The sequence below is a fragment of the Aptenodytes forsteri genome, unplaced genomic scaffold (genome assembly GCF_000699145.1).
Source record: "Aptenodytes forsteri isolate BGI_AS27 unplaced genomic scaffold, ASM69914v1 Scaffold46, whole genome shotgun sequence".
NCBI classification, from domain to species: Eukaryota; Metazoa; Chordata; class Aves; order Sphenisciformes; family Spheniscidae; genus Aptenodytes; species Aptenodytes forsteri.
The window spans coordinates 6,818,547-6,840,839 of record NW_008794774.1 but is presented as its reverse complement, the minus strand read 5'-3'; the positions used below and the strand labels follow the sequence as shown (position 1 = coordinate 6,840,839).

Below are 22,293 nucleotides of genomic sequence, written 5' to 3'. Positions count from 1 at the left end.
TGAGTGAGCGGCTGTGTGGTGCTCAGTTGCTGGCTGGGGTTAAACCATGACAGATGCACTCTGTGCTGCCACTACAGAACAAACCAGAACCGCTGGGAAGTATTCCGCCAAGTAGAGCCACCAACCTGCTCCCACCACCAATTAACGATGCTTTTCCTGGTCAGCAGAGAGCAAGCAGCTCTACCGTCAGGAAGCCAGGGTCCATGACTTTCCTGCAAACAAAATCTTCATGGATTCTGACTCCCTCACCCTGGTTTTCAATTCTTCTTACCTCTGCTCGTCCCCATGGCTTGCTTAAGGTGCCACAGAGCCATCCTCTCTCATGAACCAGATCTCCACAAGTGAACCCCGTCTTTTCTCTTCCTCTCCCTCTCCCCCTGCCCCGACTGCTCCTGCTTCTGCTCATTCAGAAGTCACTGAGGTATTAGGAAACAATTCCCCAAAAAGGCAGTCAAAAGTCTCTGCTGTTGCCTAACTACAGGCTGAATTTGCATTTAAGGTTAAATTCTGTCAAACAGATAAGTTCCAATGGCAAAAAAGCTGAACAATTGAAATTTTTTTTACACAGGATGCATACATATTTTATTTTGGGAAATACATTAAAAATTGTTTCTTAGTCTAGGATATCTATACAGAATTCAGAATATGCAGAGTGCCCTTTTAAACTCAAGAAACATTTGTCAAATGTACAAAAACATTATAGAGAAACACTTGTTAATCAAAGCACAGTAAATGGATGCCATTTTTCAACAGTTCAAAACAGTCTCTAAACCAGTGCAAATTTTATTGCATTAAAGAAAACTTCCCAGCTCACTTAATAAAATCATAATTTATTCACACTACATCCTTTCATCCTCATTACAATAGTTTATTTTAAGCTCCTAAAAGGAGTTTAATGTGCTTCTAAAAACAGCAAACAATCCCTTTTATTTGCACCATTGATTGATGCAGACTGAAAGAACAAATAAAAACCCCATCCGTTTCTCTCCTCATATGCATCACAATATACAGCACAGTAGAATACAGAACCAGAGTCCAATTAAACCATTCAGTTTCAAGACTTAAAAGTTACAAGGGTGTTTGTTTGTTTTTTTAAAAAGGTCCATAATGAAGAGCTGATATACAGAAGGCACCTTAAGGTTTTTATTAGTTAAAAGAAAAAAACCTTTGTTGAAAATGTACAGTTATGTGAATAAGACAATCTGCTTACCATTTAATGAAATAAAGTTATCTGCATTGAAATTATTGTTGAATTAAGTTTTAAAAAGAGAAAACTACCGAGTGGATTCTTCAGTTACTTACATTTTAACAATTTGTTTTAAAAAATATAATTTCTCTTATCTAATTTAATATACATTTTGAAAATATCCCCTATGTTGCAGTTATTCAAGGAAAGCAGTAAACTCAATGAAAGGTATATTCCTCTAGCTGCAGCAATACAAAAAGCCATTAATTCACAGTTAAAATGGAATAAAATTACTCATTCACAAGTGCAATGTAGCTTGAACTTAACCAATGTGAAATTCCACTAGGAACAAGACTAAGTTACTTGCAAAACAAAGGAGTTTAGTTTGAAACCCATATACTAAATAAAATATTTTCCATTAAAATTGTATTGTCTAAGGTTGAGTTATATAAAATGTGAAGACAGGATATGACTATAAGTAACATACAGATGTTTCTAGTAACGTGTACAAGCTGGTACCTATTACTGTGCCAATACTGCAGCCACATCAGTCTCCTATAGCTACGGGGTTTTGAAAGTTGTTATGTCTTGGTAATGTGCCAGAATATATTTATAATTCATAAAGAAAAACTTTGTCACTTAAGAATCCTGATTTTAAACCTTTAAGAACCCATTTGTTGTTTTAATTATACAAAAAATAGCTATTTTGATATGAGCACACAAGCTATATGTAACTGTTTTATAGCTGGGTGAAAGGTGCAAGATGGTATCTTCTCAGCATAACTGACTGAAGCTCAGCATCCTTAGGGCAACAATTCAAGGAAGGTTCTCTGTGATAATTGTTATTCCAACACAAACTTTCTAAGTTCTTGGGCTTACCTGAAATTCATTAACATTTTGCATCCACATACGTAGTCAGTTTGGTTTATACCCTCACTCTGTGCACACATTGCAGGTTTTGAAGTTAATACCGATCTGCAACCATTTTCTTCACGTTTATACTGAGAATTCCAAAATACACACAGAAGAGCCATCTCCTCCTGAACGCTGGCTGCTGAGCTACTAGAAAGAGCATTTGGAGGCAGAGTTTTGCAAGTGAACAAAATGCTACTTTTTCTGCTTACACTGAGAGGAAAACAGAACCCAGATCAAGCTTATCCACACCCCTCCTTCACAACCCTTTGTCCAGTTCATTCATGCATTATGGATTCAGATAAATTTGGATTACTAGGAGCGGGGTGTCAAACAAGTTAGAAGCATTTGTAGGTAACTAAGTCATTCCTATGTAGCCCAAGAAGTTCATGCTATTACTAACTTGCAGAGAAGAACTTAGAACTTTAGTGCCCAATTTTCAGAAAGATGAAAGTGTTTGCAATGCACTCACAAAAAACTTTTGAAGACTTTTCCCTGTTTATTTTTGGCCAGATTTTCAACCATATGAGTATCGAGCCATGCTAAGCTATTTTATGCCACGCCCTTTTCTTATGTGTGCTCACAGTTCTTTCAGCATTCAAATTAGGGGAGCCTACATGTCAGAAAGTTTGTGTAGGAAAACCTGCAGTCTCTACCTGTTTGGAGGAGGAGACCTAAAAGTCCAAGGAAGAACAGGAAGTGCCATCATGCATTTGAAAGGAGAGAAAGCAACTAGGAAAAAAATACTCAGTTCTTAATTCGTTTCAAATTTTTGTGAACTTTTTTCTCCCCCAAAAAAGATCTCCTTAGATGAAAACTTAATAAACAAATTGCTTTCAGAGATCTCCCTTTTCATTTGAACTATGGGTTTCATTCAAGAACCAGCTGATTAGTTAGCTATTAAAAACTAGGCATTAAAAAAATCCAAATTAGAAAGAGTAAGCACTTACTTTTGTCATTCTATATTGAAGAATTAATTTCAATAGGCAGATTCAAGATTTCAAGTAATTACATGCAGGACTTCTACCACTCTGAAATCCAGGTACATACAACAGGAAGAGAAGTTAATTTGTAGTGTACAGAAACACCAATATGCAGGAGCAAATCAAAGCAAGTTCAATCCTGCAGCTGCCCTTTTCCCCTCAGGCTTTAGGTTTTTATTTGTTTAGTGTATGTACCTGGGGAAAGTCTAACATTTAGCGCGAGATGCTGTGACACAATCTGCTTTGCTGTTTCTACAACACTACTGCCTGATTAATCTATATTTTCATCAACAGATGGGAAGGTTGTTTTGAAATGAAGGTGATCTGCTTACAGAATTGAGTTTATATTATTTACAATGGTTTAAAACAATTTGGATGTCACCAATTATCTAAAACAGCACTCACTGGACAGATTTTCTTTGCAATTTAATGAGCTGGGAGAATTTAAGGACAACTAAAACTTGATTCATTGCAAGTTGCAATGAATGTGGATACATGACCAGTATCCAGGCCCTTCTTGCCAAGACTGACTACTGTAGTCAATTAGGTATGTGAGGTGAGGAAGTGTCTTATCTACTAGGAGCAATCCACATAATCATATAGTTTGTCCATTTAACACTCAAAAATAGTCTTTGCATAGCTGTATGTTTAAGATCAGTATAGAATTATACAGGAAAATTTGCCATTTTAATTTGTACAAGTTGTTTGGACGACTGCTTCAGAGAGACTTTTACTTTAAAAGGATGGAACCGTGCATGTCAATTATGTAATAGAAAAAGAGAGGAAAATATGAAGAATCAAGCTCTACTCTTCCATTGTGATGTAGGTCAGGTATCAGCAAGCAACTATGCATAAACTCAAAGAATAAAGAATGAGAAAAGAGTCAGTGTGTGCTTTCTTGCTTTTAATTGTTGAGAAAACACAGTATTTTCATCAGGAGAGAATCTGTCCAGGCAATATCCCCATATTAACTTAGGATCAGCACTTTTAGACAAAATACAAGGAATCAGTCTATGATGCAAATGTATTTTGTCACAAATAGTGCAAATCCTTTGTTTTAGCCTCATGAAAAAACAAAAGTTGGTTTTGTTGTTTCATGTAGAAGCTGTTCCAGACAGATTTTCATCCCTCATCATTTTCAAGAATGAAAACTTTTAAGAAAAAGACTAGTATGAAGTAAATACATTCATACTCAGATGCGATTATAGTTTTAGCTATGCTCCTTTAACATGCTACAAATCTTACTCTTTTTTTCTCTAGGAATAATTCCACCAGAAAAGCCACACCATTAAATTTCAGCAAAAAACCTGGAATAAATCTTATCATATTCCTCAAGTAACAGAAACATTTAAATTGTTGACCAGTATCCAGGCCCTTCTTGCCAAGACTGACTACTGTAGTCAATTAGGTATGTGAGGTGAGGAAGTGTCTTATCTACTAGAAGCAATCCGAAAGATGGATTCATCTTTTCAGATCATACACTCAAGCACTTCATTTGTGCTAATATACACTTTGAAGAACATATTTAGAAATACATTTTAATTGAAATATTGAATTTGGACTATCAGTGCAAAATAAGTAACCCACAGGCTAGCATGAAACCATGGGAGAGGGTGATAAAGAATTCAAGGAAAAGACACTTTTTAAGTATACATGCATACAGTATAAAGCATAATTTTTTCAGACAGTATCTGTTTGACAAATGTTGTATGTATCCTAATGCCATTTAAGCTTCCTATCTAATTTTTAGAAAGCCATCCATTTCTGAGCTGCTTAGTGTAGACGCCTATCATTCTTTTGGAGAAAGTGGCAGTACATTCATAGGATCTTCAGTTTGTCAGATAGAGAATACAGAAAAACTGAGTGTAAGTTTCTGGTTTTTACAACTGTAGACATACATTATGAAAAGGTCAGCCAAAGATAATTAAGAATACTGATAGGGACAAGGGTCAGGAGAAGGGTAGCAATTTTAGGTACTGTGATCTGACAAAAGCAACTACATTGCAACTTCCAATCCAAGACTCAAATATTTACATTCATACATACATACTGCACACCAACAAAAAGATCCCTCTTTAGATAAAGGTCATTTTAAAGAAGTAGTGAAGAATCTAAGTATTCTGTGGCAGGAAAGGTATTTCATTAAAATACACAAATACTGGTTGCCCTTAAGAACGTCACCAACTACAGGCTGCTATTTAAACATCACCTTTTTGAACAACTTTATATTGTAGGGGAAAGATTTGAGGAAGGAAAAGGAGAAGTATATACAGGAGAAAAAAGCAGATCAATCACTGAAACCAACTCACCCTATTAATTTAGTTTTAAAACATTTTAACGTACTTTATACTGTGTCTCATGAGATGAAAGACAAGAATATATGTTGTAGTTCAATGAAATTGCTTTGACAAATTGCTCAGTTATCACCTTTTGGGATTCAAAGTGTATATATCACCATGCTCCTGGTTTGTTGACCTCTGCTTTTGTCTCACTGAAGTTTAGCGTGCATCTTCCTCAATTTTATATTAAAGGTGCTCCAAAGCACTTCCTACAACACTCAACCCTGCTGCTTGGTGGAGCATCTATTTTCTGCATCTTTTCAAGAACATCCTTTGGTAGATTTTTATGTGCAAATCTGTATTCATTATCAAAGACCTCTGGAATAGAAAAAGCATAGTTGAAGTTATTTAAGAAACCCCGTACAGTGCACACTACTGTTCCTATAAAATACTTTCGGTAATTGTTATATAATAACAAAATAATTATCTTAACAGCCGCTGATTTTTTTTTTTTCCCCAAAATGCATCCTCTCTGAGAACCTGAAAAGCATCTTCACACTGGAGCATCACAGCGCATCACAGTGGATGCCCATTACTTCTATCACAGTTCAGTTTGCCCATTCCCAGGGTATTTCCCCTTTCACATCCCATAAGGGAGTTCCTTTGCTTGCATAGTCAGGACAGAGGAGATCAGGAAGGGGTGGGCAATCAGGTGGCTAGATGACATAGGTCTAATATGTGGGTCAGAGAAAGATGGACAACACTGGGAACAAGTTTTCAGACATGAGGAATTAAAGCTTCAAGCTAATAAACTTTGTTTAAAATCACTGATTACTGGTTTCAAACAAAGTAAAAATTAATGGCCCCATCTAAATTACATTTTCATAAAAGCAACACCTACTTGAAGAGTGACAGCACAGTACTTTTCACTAAAACACAGCAATTGAAAAGTTACTTAGAAACTCATGGATGAAAAGTTGATTTTATACACTAGTTTTCATATAAAGTATTAATATATTTCATACACAGGCACTATGCATTTCACATTATTTTTACTTACCAATATCAATGTTCTCTCTTCCAAGAGACACCAGAGACAGGAAAAGAATTTCTCTGTAAAAACTCCTAGGAAATATTTTGAAGGGCAAGTCAGTGAAAGCACCAACTATCCTAAGTTTAGAAAGTCAATGTTGAAGATGCTAATATTCCATTATGTAGTTTCTGCAACTGTTCTGTTAATCTTGCTAGTGAAGAAAGTGAGCAATCTACATGATTCCTAGCTTAAGGTTTTCTCATGCCTGAATATTTTTCCTTAACACATGAAGTTATATTATCACCAAACCCAGCAGTTACATTTTCTATGAAAAATCCCTCTGCCATGTGGATGTGCCACAAAAACTCCAGAAAAACAAGAAATACAAAATTAAGCACCATTTATTTATTAACTCATTCCTGCCTGAGGGTGAAGTACAGGGGGCAGGCTTATTTCGTATCACCCATACTTTGTTTTTTGTTTCAGAATGTCACGATCTATCTCAGAACTGGATTATCACTAAACAACTAAATACTAATTTTTTTCCTTGTGGAACTCAGAGATTCTTCTCTAGGCAGATTAGTTCTTGTTTCTTTTTAGTAACTACAAATCACAGAAGCAGAGATGACTTAGCATGACAGACTTCAAACACATCTTCTATCTGCTGTAATTTACTTCAGAGGCTGTGCTTTTGCATGAAGCCCTCTTTGAATAGTAGTGCAGATGGCAAAATGTACCGTACAAGTGTTATTTACATGTCTCCCTTTGTTTGTGGATCATGCTGTAACCACTTTTCTTAGCCAGTACTCCAGGTTGATAGAATTTCAATAGGTATACCTAGGTAGTTTGCAGACTATTCCAGACACTGCAACAGGATGCTGCACACTTGTATTTATCAATTTGCTAGATCTGGAGCAACACCAAAATCTACATAAGTCAATATCTGTGTTTTTCTTATTCATTTGTAAAATGTCCATTTTGATTAAAGAATTACATTTATCCGTTTGATTTGGATGAATTATGCATCTGGGTACAGAATGCATCTGTTTGTAAACATGGGCATAAACAAATACACACAGTGTTTGGTGGACGCAAATGAAACCGAGTATTCCTGAGAGGTCCTTATGGAATTATTATGAAGTGTATACAGTCTGATCTTGTTTAACTTTGAGTGGGGAGAAAGTAAGAAGAGATTACCCCTTTACCTTTGTCGTTTCACATCTGGCTTAACTTTCTGTAGAAGGAAATTGATTGGTGTAGCAACATCATTGTGTTGAATACTTAGTTTGATGTTCTCCAACAAAGTGTTTGTTGCCTGCTGATCTTCTGCCACTGTAGAAGGTCTCTTTTCAGAAGAATCTGGGAAATGCAACAGTATAGATTTACAGTAAAGAAGTTTTTTTCACTTTAATAAGCAGAAGGTATTTCAGAAAGTGAGAGATATTTACAGAACCTCTACTCAATCTACAGAAATTTGTTACAATGGAAAGGCTTTGTCTGCTTAAAGTCTTTACTCCACGACAAAAGTGACAGGATGCATCAAGTATCCATGTGCGAGAGCTCCCACATGACAGAGAAATACAAGTGACTGAAGAGTATCCAGCATCAGATGTTGCCTGTGACGGTTTGTTAGCTCAGATTTATTGCTGTACTTAAGTCCACTCCAAGAAGGTTATTTTTACACAAAGGAAAAGAAATAAAACAAAAGAAAACACTGTCACCTTTCTTATCAAAAGAAACTTTTCCTACCAAAGCCCTTCTTAAAAGCCACCTACAATTCATTGATAACTTTGGGCTACATATTGAAATAGATAACGCACAGTTGCATCAAACAGGAAAGAAAATTATCAAGACATTTACCACCATGATTTGTTGCTTACATTGCCACTTCCAGAATAACACTGAACTATTATTCTTTGGAAAACAGTGACTCATGAGGGAATAGTAAGTCCATTTACTGGCAAAAAAATAAGGCTACAGGTTAGGCAGCAAGCACGTGGTGTGTAAATGAAATGTAGACCAAGGCTAGTAACTATAATCACACCAACCTAAAATTTTCATAGAATTGACATATATGATGGTTTACAAATGTAATTGCCTGTTTTCCAAATACTTTCTGACACTGCTGTAGAGCCTATCTACAATACTACTACTTTTCTTCCACATTTAAAACAGTCCTTTTGCTCCTTTATTTACATAAATACATATACTTATGCATCTTCATTCATGTCTGAATGCTCTGGGGATGCTTTTCATCTATTATGCTCAAATCAATGCTTTGGTAGAAGCTGAGGGAAACACCACATCTTATTCTGTGCTCTTGACTGTAATTTCCTGATCAGTCTGTTTATTTTTAGGACACTTTTCAATAAACCCTTTTTTCTTCCTTAGAACCAGAATTAGCATGCTACACAGTTTTTAGCATAGTTTTTAAAAGTTAAAACACAGACTGAGAAGTTTAGGTCAACAAAGGGTTTTTTTTCTGAAAAGTTCTCATAACCAGTCTGCCCGTTTTTTCTTCCTTCCAAATCAAGTTATGGTAGACAATGGCTTTCTTGGAGCTCACTTTTTAACAGTCAAGTAGGCTGCCAAATGTAGATATTAATGGGACTTGCAACCTTTCATTCATTTATAGAAACACAAGATCATTTTTTGTAATACAGTCTTCTTTTTCATGTCGGCATAGATATAACCAGATAATGCAGTGAAAATGTTCAAATCAGATGAAGCTTATTTAGCACCCCATCTACAGCAAATCCTGCCAGCCTGTTTATAAGTGTATGACATATAAAGAACAGAGAACATATCTTTTTCACACAGGTTGGTAAAATATTTTCACAAATAATTTGACACCAAGCCTATGTTAAGTACCTAAGGGATTGCACATGCTTCACACACTAAAAAAGCTTTCCAACTTGATGGGCTGTGTACACTTCAGACACTATAAAACAACTGTTTCTTTCCACATCCTCTACTCCCTCTGCTTTCTGCAACATTTGTTTTACTTACTGAGATTTCTCCAAGATATATACAGGGGCTCCCCTGGCTCTTGGTGGAGGTTGATATTATCCCACAGCAGATCGATGTATACTAGCTTGCTATCTTGAGCAAGAGATGTCAAAGGAAGCTAAAAAACATGAGGAAAGGGAAAAAGTTTTAAAAACATCAGTACAGTCTTACTATTTAGAAAACTGCTCTTTCACTCATTTTGCAAACAAAAAAAGGTTTACTTTATTTATCTTGAATCCAACAAACAGGAACAGTTGACGTCTTCTAGAGGAAACTGCACTCAACCACAGCAAAGTCACAGGTACTGCAACATTCAATTGCCTTTTCTAGTTTAGCCTAAGGTCTGAAGACCATTCAGTTTTCTACAGATATCTGAAGAAAGTATTTATGAGTATGTACTGGAAAATATTTTTTGTGCACCAAACACGTTACTTGATTTGTACTACTTATCATGCCATACCTTCGTATTTTCTGACCTGATTAAGGCCTGGTATGCATGTCTATGTGTTGGTCTTCCCAACAAGCAAAAGAATCTGTATTTGCATAAAAATATGAACCATTTATTTTCATTAAAAAATATATGGCACTCAAAACAATAGTTCCATAACTATTTTAGAAAATTAAATGCCTCTGGAATCACTAATACCATAAGAATTAGTGGGCAAGAAAAATTTACCACTAGTGTGTCAATTTAAAGTAGTGATTACAAGATATTATCTCCCATCTTGTGTTTTTCCCTGCTAATGCATTGTATTTTTCCAGTATGCTTTAGATTTCATTAGTATTGGTCTTCAACTACATTTCTTGGAAAATTGTTCTTGGTTCTAGGCGTTTGTTTTTTTCAAATTGAGGGAGAGAATTTTAAAATTAAAGTGCATGCAAGTAGATAGGAAAATACTACTTTTTCACATGCATCATATACAAATACCTATTGAATTTGGTACTTACATACACAAATCATACAGGCTTCAGAAAACATCTGCTCATTAAAATGGGAAAAGCAGAATACTCAAAAGATAGCATCCATTCTACGTTCTTTTGTTCTATTCAGTGGAGTTTGAATAGCAAAAACTATTAGTGGAAAAAAACAAAAAATATTGACCAATAACTTAAAAGGTTTGTATACTGAAGAACGTAATCCATACTATGTGGATTACAATGTATTGCAATTTCTGAGTTCTTCACAGACATATCTTGTTTCCTTCTATATATCAGCCTTCTGTTCAATGAATCTTATTCTCTGGCTTTTTAAAACAGAACAGCTTGACTAGAATTTGAATGCTGTTTTCACTCATCTTCCTTCAAGATTCCTTGCAGAGAACAAATCTATCTACTTGTATTATAAAAAAAAAAAAGGAACCTAGATCCAAGCTACTCAGAAATTACTTACCCACTTTTTTTGAACACAACTCTCAAATTTAGCTTACTCTACTATCTGCAGTTCTAATACGAGGAAGCCACTTACCTGCACTCCTTCATTACAGTGTTCAGATGTTAGAATGAGTCCAGGTAAGTTGCTAGGTAGATCCAGTCGTCGGAAATACCAAACTAGGTTCCAGAAAATTATGGGGTGTTGATTGATGAATTTGGATGTATGAATTACTTGCTCTCCCTCATTTTCCAACAGTGATTCAAGCTCCTTACGCAGTACCAAAGGGCTCAAGTAGGGTACAGATACAGGGAGAGGGTTAGGTCTTTTTATTAAAGGATCCTAAAAACAAAACAACACACACAAAAGAATTTTTTTTTTTTTTTTTTTTTTGAAATCAAAGATTTTTCTTCCAGAAATACTCTTCAGGATTACTTGCCCTGAAAAATCCTCCATTGCACAGTTTCTTTTGCTATTTGGAAGAAGCCTCTGGAAGTACTGAATACACAATAACTTTAATAGCACCAGCACTTCTGACCGTTGAGGTGTTTTTTCACTTTAAAGAACAATCACCTAAGCTCTTTCTATCACGTGAAAAAGAGAAAATGCTAATTTGTTATAACTTGTTCCTGATTGTGCAGTTTCAAGCTATCTAAGCTGGTACTAAGCCAGTGGTGATGAAGATTGCAGAAAAATGTCAGTAATTACATCAGCTGTGGAACTGAATCATGAGTTCACATGTTAAGACAGCTTCTTGCCAATAAAAAGCACCAGGAAAGAGGAGAAACACTTTGTTTCACATGCAAGAATAATGTAATAGTCTCAATACTGCCTTTTACTGTCTCCCATCTACTCAACAGCTAAGCCTAACAGAATATAGAGGAGGAGAGTAAGTAATTCTTGGAAAAGGAACAAACTTCCACTCTTGCAACAGTGTGTTGTTTGCACTATTGTGTTTAGTCTGCTGTAGAAGTTGGGTTATTTTTAAAACAAACTTCCAGCTTTAGAAAGACAAAGACTAGCTACATTCTGCTAGAGAACATTTCAAATCAAGCAGCACTGTTTGTACAATGTACTGAAAAAGCAATTTTAGATTAACTGGACCAAGTTTTTTTTTGTCATAAGAACATGAAAATATGCTTGGCTGTTCCCATTCCCCAAATGGACAAGAACGCTAGTAGTAGAACATTATTCATTCTAAGTTCATTGCATTCAATATTTTGCTGTCAACTGAATGTGCAGCTTCTAGACTTACCACAACTTCTTGCAAACTATTTGGAAGACTAACTGTTGAAATGCCATGAGACGGTCTCTGGGAAAGATCAATGTTTTGCAGTGGACCTCCAACACTGTGGCTCCGAGTCAAGGACACTCCCCTTTTTGGTGGATTATTGGCAGGTGTCTTCATGGTTCTGGAATCTTTACTCTGTTCTCCTGCCACATCACTGTTTGGATTTTAGAAAAGAATATGCTAATATGAAACTATTCAGCATTCCTATGGCAACAGGAAGGAAGTAGAGAAAGGCTGCCAAGTAAGTATCCCAAACCAAGTTTCTCTATTAATAAGGAATCATATTTGCCCACTTAGCTCCACGGTTTAGAGAGAACAAAACAAAACGCCTCTCAGAACAGTATAACCATCCCCCCAGAAAAGCAGCTAGGTATAACCTAAGACATGAATCTGAAAGCACTGCAATTCTGTATAGGTACCCTTGCTCTGCTACAGCTTTACCTTGCTTAGAAAAACAGCAATGTACAATTTTGTCAACACACAAAGATTATCTTGTTCTGACTGTGCTCATTTTTACTTCCTCTTCCCTTTATGTTTACTTTCTCTAAATGTCATAAGCAGAGCAAAAATATTATAGAAAGCAATTTATAAGTTGCATGCCAAGATAACTGAAAAAATAAAATTGTAAGTGTCAAACTCGTCCAACAAGATAATTTAAGCAAATTCCTATTTACAGGATTGTCAAATTTAACCCATACAATCAAGCCGATTGCAGATCTGGGAATATTTATTTTGTGCCCCTTATAATTGAAACAATGGATAAAAACAATTCAACTATAACACAGAAGAAAAAACACCGAGTGAAACAGAAAATGTCTGTTTCCAAATAATCTGCAAAGAGAGGGAAGAGATTAATTTAGAGGTGACCTTCACTCCTAAATTTGACTTTAGTTAAAAATGTATGACATCGAAGTTAAGAGATTAACATAAGCAATACCATCCTTCATTTTTAGAGTATTAAGACTAACTACTATCACATCGATTTAAGTTTTAATATTCTGATGCAGGCATTTGCTCATTAGCTCACAGGCATTGATACTCAAGAATTCCAAACTGAATAATGATTAAAAAAAGCCCTACTACAGCAAAATGTCAACAAATCCCAGCAAAAAGGTCACAATTCATAGCAGCACTATTTCAGTTCTTCCCTCTTCCAGCATGCACCTTGTCCTTAACGCATCTTTCCTCGAACTGTTTCAAAAGTTGTATTGTTTTTCTGAGTTTCAGTTTTACATCAGTATCATTTGTCATAGAATGCATGCTCAGTACAAGTGTTGAGTGCTCCGAGAGCTTTCTGAGTGTTCCAGCAAATGGACTTATTTTTTCCCATACTGCAGTGTCCTTATTGTTAAATTCTAAACACAAGGAAAGGAGAAGTAATGCTTAAATTTCTGTGTGTCTTTAAAAGGTGAGTGTGTTCTAACAATACTGAGTAGAAGTTTTACCTATTACTCAATAGTGGATGGACCTGAAGATTTATTTCTATAGTTGTGTCTCTAAAACCCACTCATTTAATGGAGCCAGCTTATTTCCAATTGATAAAAGCACACTTAAAACATGCAAAAAGAATGAGAGGAAACAGACGATGGTCAAGTTACAATTGTACTTCTCCACCATATTTGGTACATAAGCCAACCTTCACTTTAGAAGTAGACAAGAAATACTGGAAGTGTTGATACATTTCTGACAAATACTGGAGGTGTTGATACATTTCTGACAGAACTAATAACCCTGTTTTACCTACCTCTGCTCAGCTGCAGAGCTAGTTTCTTCAGCTATGGTGTGGCTGGACTGTGGGTGATCTGAAAAACTGATTAGGTCAGCAGCAGCTGGACTGGACAACAGTTTCTGCTCCACGGGATACGTGGTTAATGGAAGGCTACCACTCTGTAAACTATCTCCTGAGGTACTTTGCTTCAGGAAAAAGCTAAGTTCAACATGAATGGGAGGGGAGAGAAATACAAAGGTTAAGATGTAAGCATAGAGTCATTAAAAAAATTATTATTTCCTACATTTACTTTCAAAAAGTAGCAAAAATATGGAAACACAGCATTAAAAAGCTTGACAACAGGACACAAACTTCATCCTACTCTCTCCACTGTAACTTATATAGGCAGAGTAAACGAACACATACAGAGATGTGATCTGAAAAATAAGACATCCTATGCTGGACGTAAGACATTACAAGTGACCTTATTTGTCATGGTTCCCCATCAGCAACAATATATCAATAGCTGACGCATCACTGAAAATAGTTGTTATTGCAATGTGACATTACAGACTAGAAGACCATGCACCATTATAGGCACAAGATAACAGGAACGTGACTTGCTTTGCTAAGGTTTTTTAAGTACACACTCTACAGGTGTTCAGTTTCAGCATTAGAGAACACTAATGGAAGCTCTGTTTCACACCAATAACCACTACAGTGAGAATCCACTTTAAATTACCTTAAAATAAGTTCCAGCCTTCACAGTACAATTAAAAGAGGTAAAAATAGTAAGCGGAGAAGCTTAAACTGGAGAACTACCGGAGAAACAGTAAGCTGGAGCATCTGTAACTAAAAGCTGTTCGTAAATTTAATTTGGGAGAAATTCTTTGCTGGCAGATTTAAAAACTGCTTCATATACTTTTAAAATGTTCATGATCCATTAGCTTTGTTTTAAAAACTAAACAAAATGAAAACAGACTTATACCTTCTGTACAGTTATGCTTATAAAGAAAATATGAACAGAAAAAGTAGTAAAAAGGCAACCAGTTCTCTGCTTTTTGGCTGTTTTACAATGAAACTCAATAGTTTACATGACTTATAATTTTCTTCAGTACAATCACGACTGTCGAACAAGCAGTGACATTCTTGCGAACATCTAGGCAAAAATACTAGGAGATATAACCAAGATCCTTCTGTGAAAAAATATAACCACGTACAAGTGCGAAGGCAGGAAGAATATAAAACCCACTAACCTTGCAGAGCCACGTAGGTCTTTAAATTCAACATTAAGTAAAGGTAGGAAGGTACTTTTACAGAAAGGACAGGTAGTGTTCAAGTTTGAATCATCTGCTGTCCATCCAGCCATAATTTCTTCATCATAAACCAAAGCACCACAAGCTCTACATTGAGAGCAGCTTGACATCAATACCTAGACCAGCAAAGAATGAATATTATCAGTCTTGTTTCAGGGTTCTTTTATAATTGGTTTTATAGGCTTAGCATCCAGAGGAGTTTAACAGATATCAGAATGCCAGTTGGGAGGCATGAGTTTATCACTACTTACTCACCGTACTCAAGAGCTATCTTGTCCACATAACTTTTACCTATGAAATGCAAATACTAATAATTTATTTTTGTTAGGTATTTTGATACGTGGAAGAAGCATCACCCTGAAATGCTACTAATTCAACATTTGCAATTGCTTGCTCCTATGAAGCCTTCAGCAAATTGTTTTGAATTGTATAAGTAAATGCATGTCTACTTCTCCAAAAAAGAAAAAAACCCCACCAAAACAAAAAAAACAAACAAACACAAAAGAAGCCTTTATAGCCTGTTTGGCATCTGTAGTGGGTTAACCTTGGCTGGCTGCCAGGCGCCCACCAAGCCGCTCTATCACTCCCCCTCCTCAACTGGATAGGGGGAGAAAAATACAACAAAAGGCTTGCGGGTCAAGATAAGGACGGGGAGATCACTCGGCAATTGCTGTCACAGGCAGAACAGACTCAACTAGGGGAAATTAATTTAATTTATTGCCAATCAAAAGTCAGAGTAGGGTAATGAGAAATAAAACCCAAATCTCAAAACACCTTCCCCCCACCCCTCCCTTCTTCCCAGGCTCAACTTCACTCCGGACTTCTCTACCTCATCCCCCCAAGGCAGTGCAGGGGGATGGGGAATGGGGGCTGTGGTCAGTTCATCATACGTTGTCTCTGCCGCTCCTTTCTCCTCACTCTCTTCCCCTGCTTCAGTGTGGGGTCCCTCCCACAGGAGACAGTCCTCCATGAACTTCTTGAATGTGGATCCTTCCCACGGGCTGCAGTTCTTCACGAACTGCTCCAGCATGGATCCTTTCCACGTGTCCTTTCTACAGGGTGCAGTCCTTCAGGAACTGCTCCAGCATGGGTCCCCCATGGGGTCACAAGTCCTGCCAGAAAACCTGCTCCAGTGTGGACTCCTCTCCGCAGGGTCATAGCTTCCTTTGGGAGCATCCACCTGCTCTGGCGTGGGATCCTCCATGGGCCGCAGGTGGATATCTGCTCCACCGTGGACCTCCATGGGCTGCAGGAGGACAATCTGCTCCACCATGGTCTTCACCACAGGCTGCAGGGGAATCTCTGCTCCGGTGCCTGGAGCACCTCCTCCCCTTCCTTCTTCACTGACCTTGGTGTCTGCAGGGCTGTTTCTCTCACATATTCTCACGCCTCTCCCCCAGCTGCTGTTGCACAGCAGTTTTTTCCCTCTTCTTAAATATGTTATCAGAGAGGCGCTACCACCGTTGCTGATGGACTCAGCCTTGACCAGCGGCTGGTCTGTCTTAGAGCCGGCTGGCATTGGCTCTATCGGACAGGGAAAGCTTCTGGCATCTTCTCACAGAGGGCACCCTTGTAGCCTCCTTACTACCAAAACCTTGCCACACAAACCCAATACAAGTGGAAAAAACAGAAAGTTGGTTTTTACCTAACAGAAGTCTCATCACTAAACTAGATTGAGAACTGGAGAAAAGATGGTAAAAAATAATTCTGTACTAGCTGAAGAATGGTCTATAATCCTTATTTTTTAGGCTGCTTCTTACTTCATTGTTTTATTCTCACAGGAAATAAAACCAAAAAACCACCACCAAACATAGCTTATAATATATTTTAGATCAACACAGCATAATATATTTTAGATATTTGCCCAATGGCAACATTTTTCTTTTACTATGCTATGCCCATTATATAATGCAGTGCAGAAGTTTGACAAGCCTAGATGTCCAGAAGATCAAACATAAAAGAAAATTACATGGGACCTAGGAAAATAACACTACAGCTGAAAGAAAAGTGACCAAGGCAAACACAATAACCATTGCCTACGTATCTGAAGTCTGAAAGCATCTGCAAGAGATAACTGAAACAGATAGGCATACTAAATGATTATTGTGGTGGGTTTGGCTGGGATAGTTAATTTTCTTTATAGCATTCTTTATGGTGCTGTGTTTTAGACTGGTGATCACCTCCGTGTTGATAACACACCAGTGTTTTAGCTATTGCTGAACAGTGCCTTACACACCATCATGTCCTCTTCTTTCTCATTCTGCCCCCAACCCAGCAAGGAAGCTGGGGGTGGACAAGAGGTTGGGAGGGGACAGCTGACCTCTGCTGACCGAAGAGATACTATATAACATCATACTCAATGATAAAACTCTGTGTGTGTGTGGAGTTTTTCCAAGGTAGCTGTTGCTTGGGGTGTCATGGTGCCAACTGATCACCTTTGCATCACTTGTTTTTTGTTGTCCCCCCTCCTGTTACTCCCCCCCCCCCAATTCACTTATTAAATTGTCTTTGTCTCGAACTTCAAGCTTTTTTTCCTCGCTTCTGCCCTTCTGATTCTCTCCCCCGTCCTGATGAGAGGGGAGTAAGCAAGTGCCTGGGTGAGGGCTTAGCTGCTGGCTGTGGTCAACCCACCACAATTATTTAGTAACAACACATAAAGGGGGGAATAAAAAAAAACAAACAGAAAAATGCTTGAAAGGGGAAAAAAAAAAAATCTTGTTTCCTCTCTAATTTCTGTCTCACTTCAAGTTTCGACCCTTTCCTCAGTTGTCTCTTCTCTCTATATATGAGATACATAAAAGCATTTAACACACTTTTCTTTTTTAAAGCTACTGTCACACCCTGGGCTAAAAGTATCAAGCATCTTTGCAGTAGAAACATGGGAAAAAATTGTTTTGAAAAATCCAACCACAATCCAACCAAATAGGTAATTAATGCATACCGTAATATTGAATAATTACGTCTTTCATCTATGAGTTTATTAATCTTACCTCCATTGCATAGTTCTGGAAAATGCTGGATAAACTAGTATTGTGCGAAGAGCTGTGCTCTGACTTCTCAGAATCTAGAACTTTCATACTTCTTGGGAATGAAACTTCACCTGTACAGAAAGAGTCATTTGGGTCTTTTATTCAAGGAAAGAGAAGTTCATCCATTCCCAAAGCAAATAATTTCTGTTCGACCAAGAAAGAAAATTGTACCAGAAGATCTCCAAAGATATGTGTAGCTCTGTAACTTCACTGATACTATAATTACAATATAAATAAATATAATTTTTGTGATTAACATTTCAAAGTTATTTTTCTCTAACACAATATATCACAGACTGGTAAAAGAAAAAAGCATCAGTGAATAAAATCTGAAAATACAAAGAAATAGAATAATACAAAGAATAAAGAATGGTATGTTTCCTCTCTAATTTCTGTCTCACTTCAAGTTTCGACCCTTTCCTCAGTTGTCTCTTCTCTCTATATATGAGATACATAAAAGCATTTAACACACTTTTCTTTTTTAAAGCTACTGTCACACCCTGGGCTAAAAGTATCAAGCATCTTTGCAGTAGAAACATGGGAAAAAATTGTTTTGAAAAATCCAACCACAATCCAACCAAATAGGTAATTAATGCATACCGTAATATTGAATAATTACGTCTTTCATCTATGAGTTTATTAATCTTACCTCCATTGCATAGTTCTGGAAAATGCTGGATAAACTAGTATTGTGCGAAGAGCTGTGCTCTGACTTCTCAGAATCTAGAACTTTCATACTTCTTGGGAATGAAACTTCACCTGTACAGAAAGAGTCATTTGGGTCTTTTATTCAAGGAAAGAGAAGTTCCCCAAAGCCCAAAGCAAATAATTTCTGTTCGACCAAGAAAGAAAATTGTACCAGAAGAAGATATGTGTAGCTCTGTAACTTCACTGATACTATAATTACAATATAAATAAATATAATTTTTGATTAACATTTTAGTTCTGGAAAATGCTGGATAAACTAGTATTGTGCGAAGAGCTGTGCTCTGACTTCTCAGAATCTAGAACTTTCATACTTCTTGGGAATGAAACTTCACCTGTACAGAAAGAGTCATTTGGGTCTTTTATTCAAGGAAAGAGAAGTTCATCCATTCCCAAAGCAAATAATTTCTGTTCGACCAAGAAAGAAAATTGTACCAGAAGATCTCCAAAGATATGTGTAGCTCTGTAACTTCACTGATACTATAATTACAATATAAATAAATATAATTTTTGTGATTAACATTTCAAAGTTATTTTTCTCTAACACAATATATCACAGACTGGTAAAAGAAAAAAGCATCAGTGAATAAAATCTGAAAATACAAAGAAATAGAATAATACAAAGAATAAAGAATGGTAAAGAGCAGTAAGATTGCTCAATATATATATTCTAAAAAGTTGTTCAAGATTTCTTGCATGATACATCCATATGTAAATAGCAAACAGCATAGTACCAGGTGAGACACATGATACCAAGTATGCCATTACTGTGCTTAAGTTTTCCCTGGCTAACATTGCAGTCAAACAGATAATCTTTTTCTGTTAAGGCTGGGTTTTAGGGTTATGAGCTTTGCCCGGGAGAAAGGGAAAAAGAGTTGGAATGTTTACCAGAAGGAAATGGTTGGAATCAGTTTTAGGAAGCAAAACTATCAGCATTACTTCCTCTGACAAGTCAAACTTCCCTATTAAAAAAATCACTACCAAAATCCCCTCATCATAAAGAAGGCTCCTCTGCTTCTTCAGCTAAAGATTATGTTTATGAACAAATTTTATGTATCTTGTTGATGGCTGCCATTCTTTATAGTTAGTTCTTATAACCCTCCTAACGAACTGGAACTAGAAGATATCTCGTCAAGATTTTGCTAAACAGGGCCACCTTACGTCCAGTCTGCAAGATAGTTCTTCCTCTCTTGATGCATGTGGCTTTACGATATTTGCATCATTAAAGTACTGCAAAGAGAGCTAAACCAAACCCCCAGCTGGTTCAGCAACACATCGTTTTCTCAAAATAAGAATCAAATCTAATTGAATCAAATCTGAACTGAAAATGATTAGATTTACTTCATCCAGTTTTAGAACTGGGGGGGCAGGGAAAGGACAATTTAGCAATAGGCATACATTCATCAATTATTTACCTTCACAACTTCAAATCAAGTATGCATCCAATACCTCCTATTCCACAGTAAAGCTGATGCATTTTTTGTGTGTTGCTTTGGTTTTTTTGTGGGCTTGGGGCTGTGGGGTTGGTTCTGTTTGTTTGTTTTCAGTTTGTTTTTTTTTTTTCCCCTGCTCAAAAGATCTGCCTCCATTAGTTATGCAACTATGTGCAGTTCTTGAACACTGCTCTGCTTTTCTGTATTAATATTTCAAGAACTTTCAGGGTATTATGACTTTACATGAATGAGCAGGTGTTCCTGGCTATAATTAGTCAGGAATCTTCATATCACGTACATAGAGGAAGTATTTTTACAGTTAAATCCCTGCATTTTGTATCAACTTTTTATACATTCAACAAAGACAGAAGCATTAGCTATTTGCTACTGCAAGAGGAGAGTACAGAATGGAAGTAGAAATTTGCTTGTACTTATCTTAAGGGCTTGAAATAATTTCAGATTACCACAGCTTCCACTGTTATGAATGATTTCACACATAAGAGTTTTCCCTTGTTATATTATAAACAAGTTATGGGGGGAAACAAACAAACAAACAAAATCTTACCTGCACTGTAATGCTGTCTTCCTGCATCTCCACTGCTATTGCTACTGCCAAGACTAGTAGTGCTTTGTGCAAGCTCATTAGTAATTAGCCCTGGGACTCCAGTTCTTGATGACAGATTATCTCCTAAAATACTATCTTCAAAACCAGCTGGGAAGTTAAAATCTGGTCGATTATTTTCTTCCTTTAATAGAAGAAGAAAATTAGCATTTTTGAGTACTTCCAGATCCATTATTTGACTTCCATCTTTATCCTAATAAATAAATAAAGTAGCAGACTAAGATGAAATCCTGATGTAAAAAATTTATTAGATGTAAGATAAATCTACACAACCCCAAAAAGAGCAGATATTGGACAAACCAGAAGGATATTGGAAAAATGAAAGGCTTTAGCAGTGAAAATACTTAGCTGAGGATCAAACTGAGTGACAAAGCGACAGGGATATAAATTTCTTCATCACAGGAGAAACAGGAAAAATGATGCGGAAATTGTGATTTGGCAGACATTACACAAAAAGAAGGAATTATCAGAAAAAAGGTCTGAGTTAAAGTCATATTTTCAGAATTGAAGACCGGAATGAAACATACCAGCTGAAATGATGCAGCAATAACACAGTCACTAAGACACAGGATGCGACAAAGTATAATATATAATATAAAGGATATTAAAAAAGGGAAGTTACAGAAATAAAAGAGGAGAGAATGAAAAGATCCTTGAAGGAAATTAAAATAAGTCACGTTAAGGGGATTATAATGTGCCATTAAACAACATTCAATGGAACAGGTCAGTATAATAGAAAGGCACACAGGAAAACCTAGGTCACATGAAAAAAAACTCAGGAAAGAAAGCAAACTACTGAATTTTCATTGTCACAGGCAAAATTTGGTTAAAAAAAAAATTAAGAAAAATGGTGGTTTTTATTTAATAGAAAGGACCCTATTAGTAACATCAGTTAAATTTGTTTCGCGTAGAAATAAAGCCAGACAGCTATCTTCCCCTTTCCCACCTTTTATGAAGGCTGGGGAAAGGAGGGAGGATTTGCAAAAGGAAACAAGAAGCTATCTTAACAGCCTGAAGAGGGGAGACAAATGATCCTTAAAGCCAAATACCAGATTGAGGGGTTAACTGGATCAAGCAGAGGCCTTTCTAAGAGAGAAAACTATGTTTGGAGGCACGATAGCAAGATGTATATGGAAAGGAGGAAGTTATAATATTCATCCCTCCTTCTCCTCTTTCATTTGTGTCATTATATTCTGAAATGTTTTACTCTGAAAAAGACTCTGTTAATCAAGTGTGCTCACACAAGAACCATAACATTTAGCTTCCAAATTCCTGACAAGTGAATTTACTAGATTTCAGGCTGTCCTTTACTACTTTCAACTTTAATCCTCACCAACCTGACTTCTTAGGTTTGTGATTTTTTTCACAACCTTTTCTTAGTTTTTTAAAATAAGCCAGACAGTATGGTATCATTTAAG

General features: G+C 36.6%; 1 protein-coding gene across 1 annotated transcript in view; it reads right to left on the bottom strand.

Annotated features, from left to right (window-relative positions):
- Positions 1 to 3,599: 3,599 nt before the first annotated feature.
- Positions 3,600 to 22,293, bottom strand: part of DENND4C (DENN domain containing 4C) — a 53,144-nt gene continuing 34,450 nt past the window's right edge. Inside the window, exons 23-32 of the mRNA XM_009274292.1 lie at positions 20,819 to 20,999; positions 18,765 to 18,874; positions 15,027 to 15,202; positions 13,807 to 13,989; positions 12,027 to 12,216; positions 10,868 to 11,113; positions 9,403 to 9,520; positions 7,599 to 7,752; positions 6,421 to 6,485; positions 3,600 to 5,738 (exon numbers count right to left, since the gene is read on the bottom strand). Coding sequence (XP_009272567.1) covers positions 5,602 to 5,738; positions 6,421 to 6,485; positions 7,599 to 7,752; positions 9,403 to 9,520; positions 10,868 to 11,113; positions 12,027 to 12,216; positions 13,807 to 13,989; positions 15,027 to 15,202; positions 18,765 to 18,874; positions 20,819 to 20,999 — 1,560 coding nt within the window. The 3' untranslated portion in view covers positions 3,600 to 5,601. The remainder of the gene's footprint in view (positions 5,739 to 6,420; positions 6,486 to 7,598; positions 7,753 to 9,402; positions 9,521 to 10,867; positions 11,114 to 12,026; positions 12,217 to 13,806; positions 13,990 to 15,026; positions 15,203 to 18,764; positions 18,875 to 20,818; positions 21,000 to 22,293) is intronic.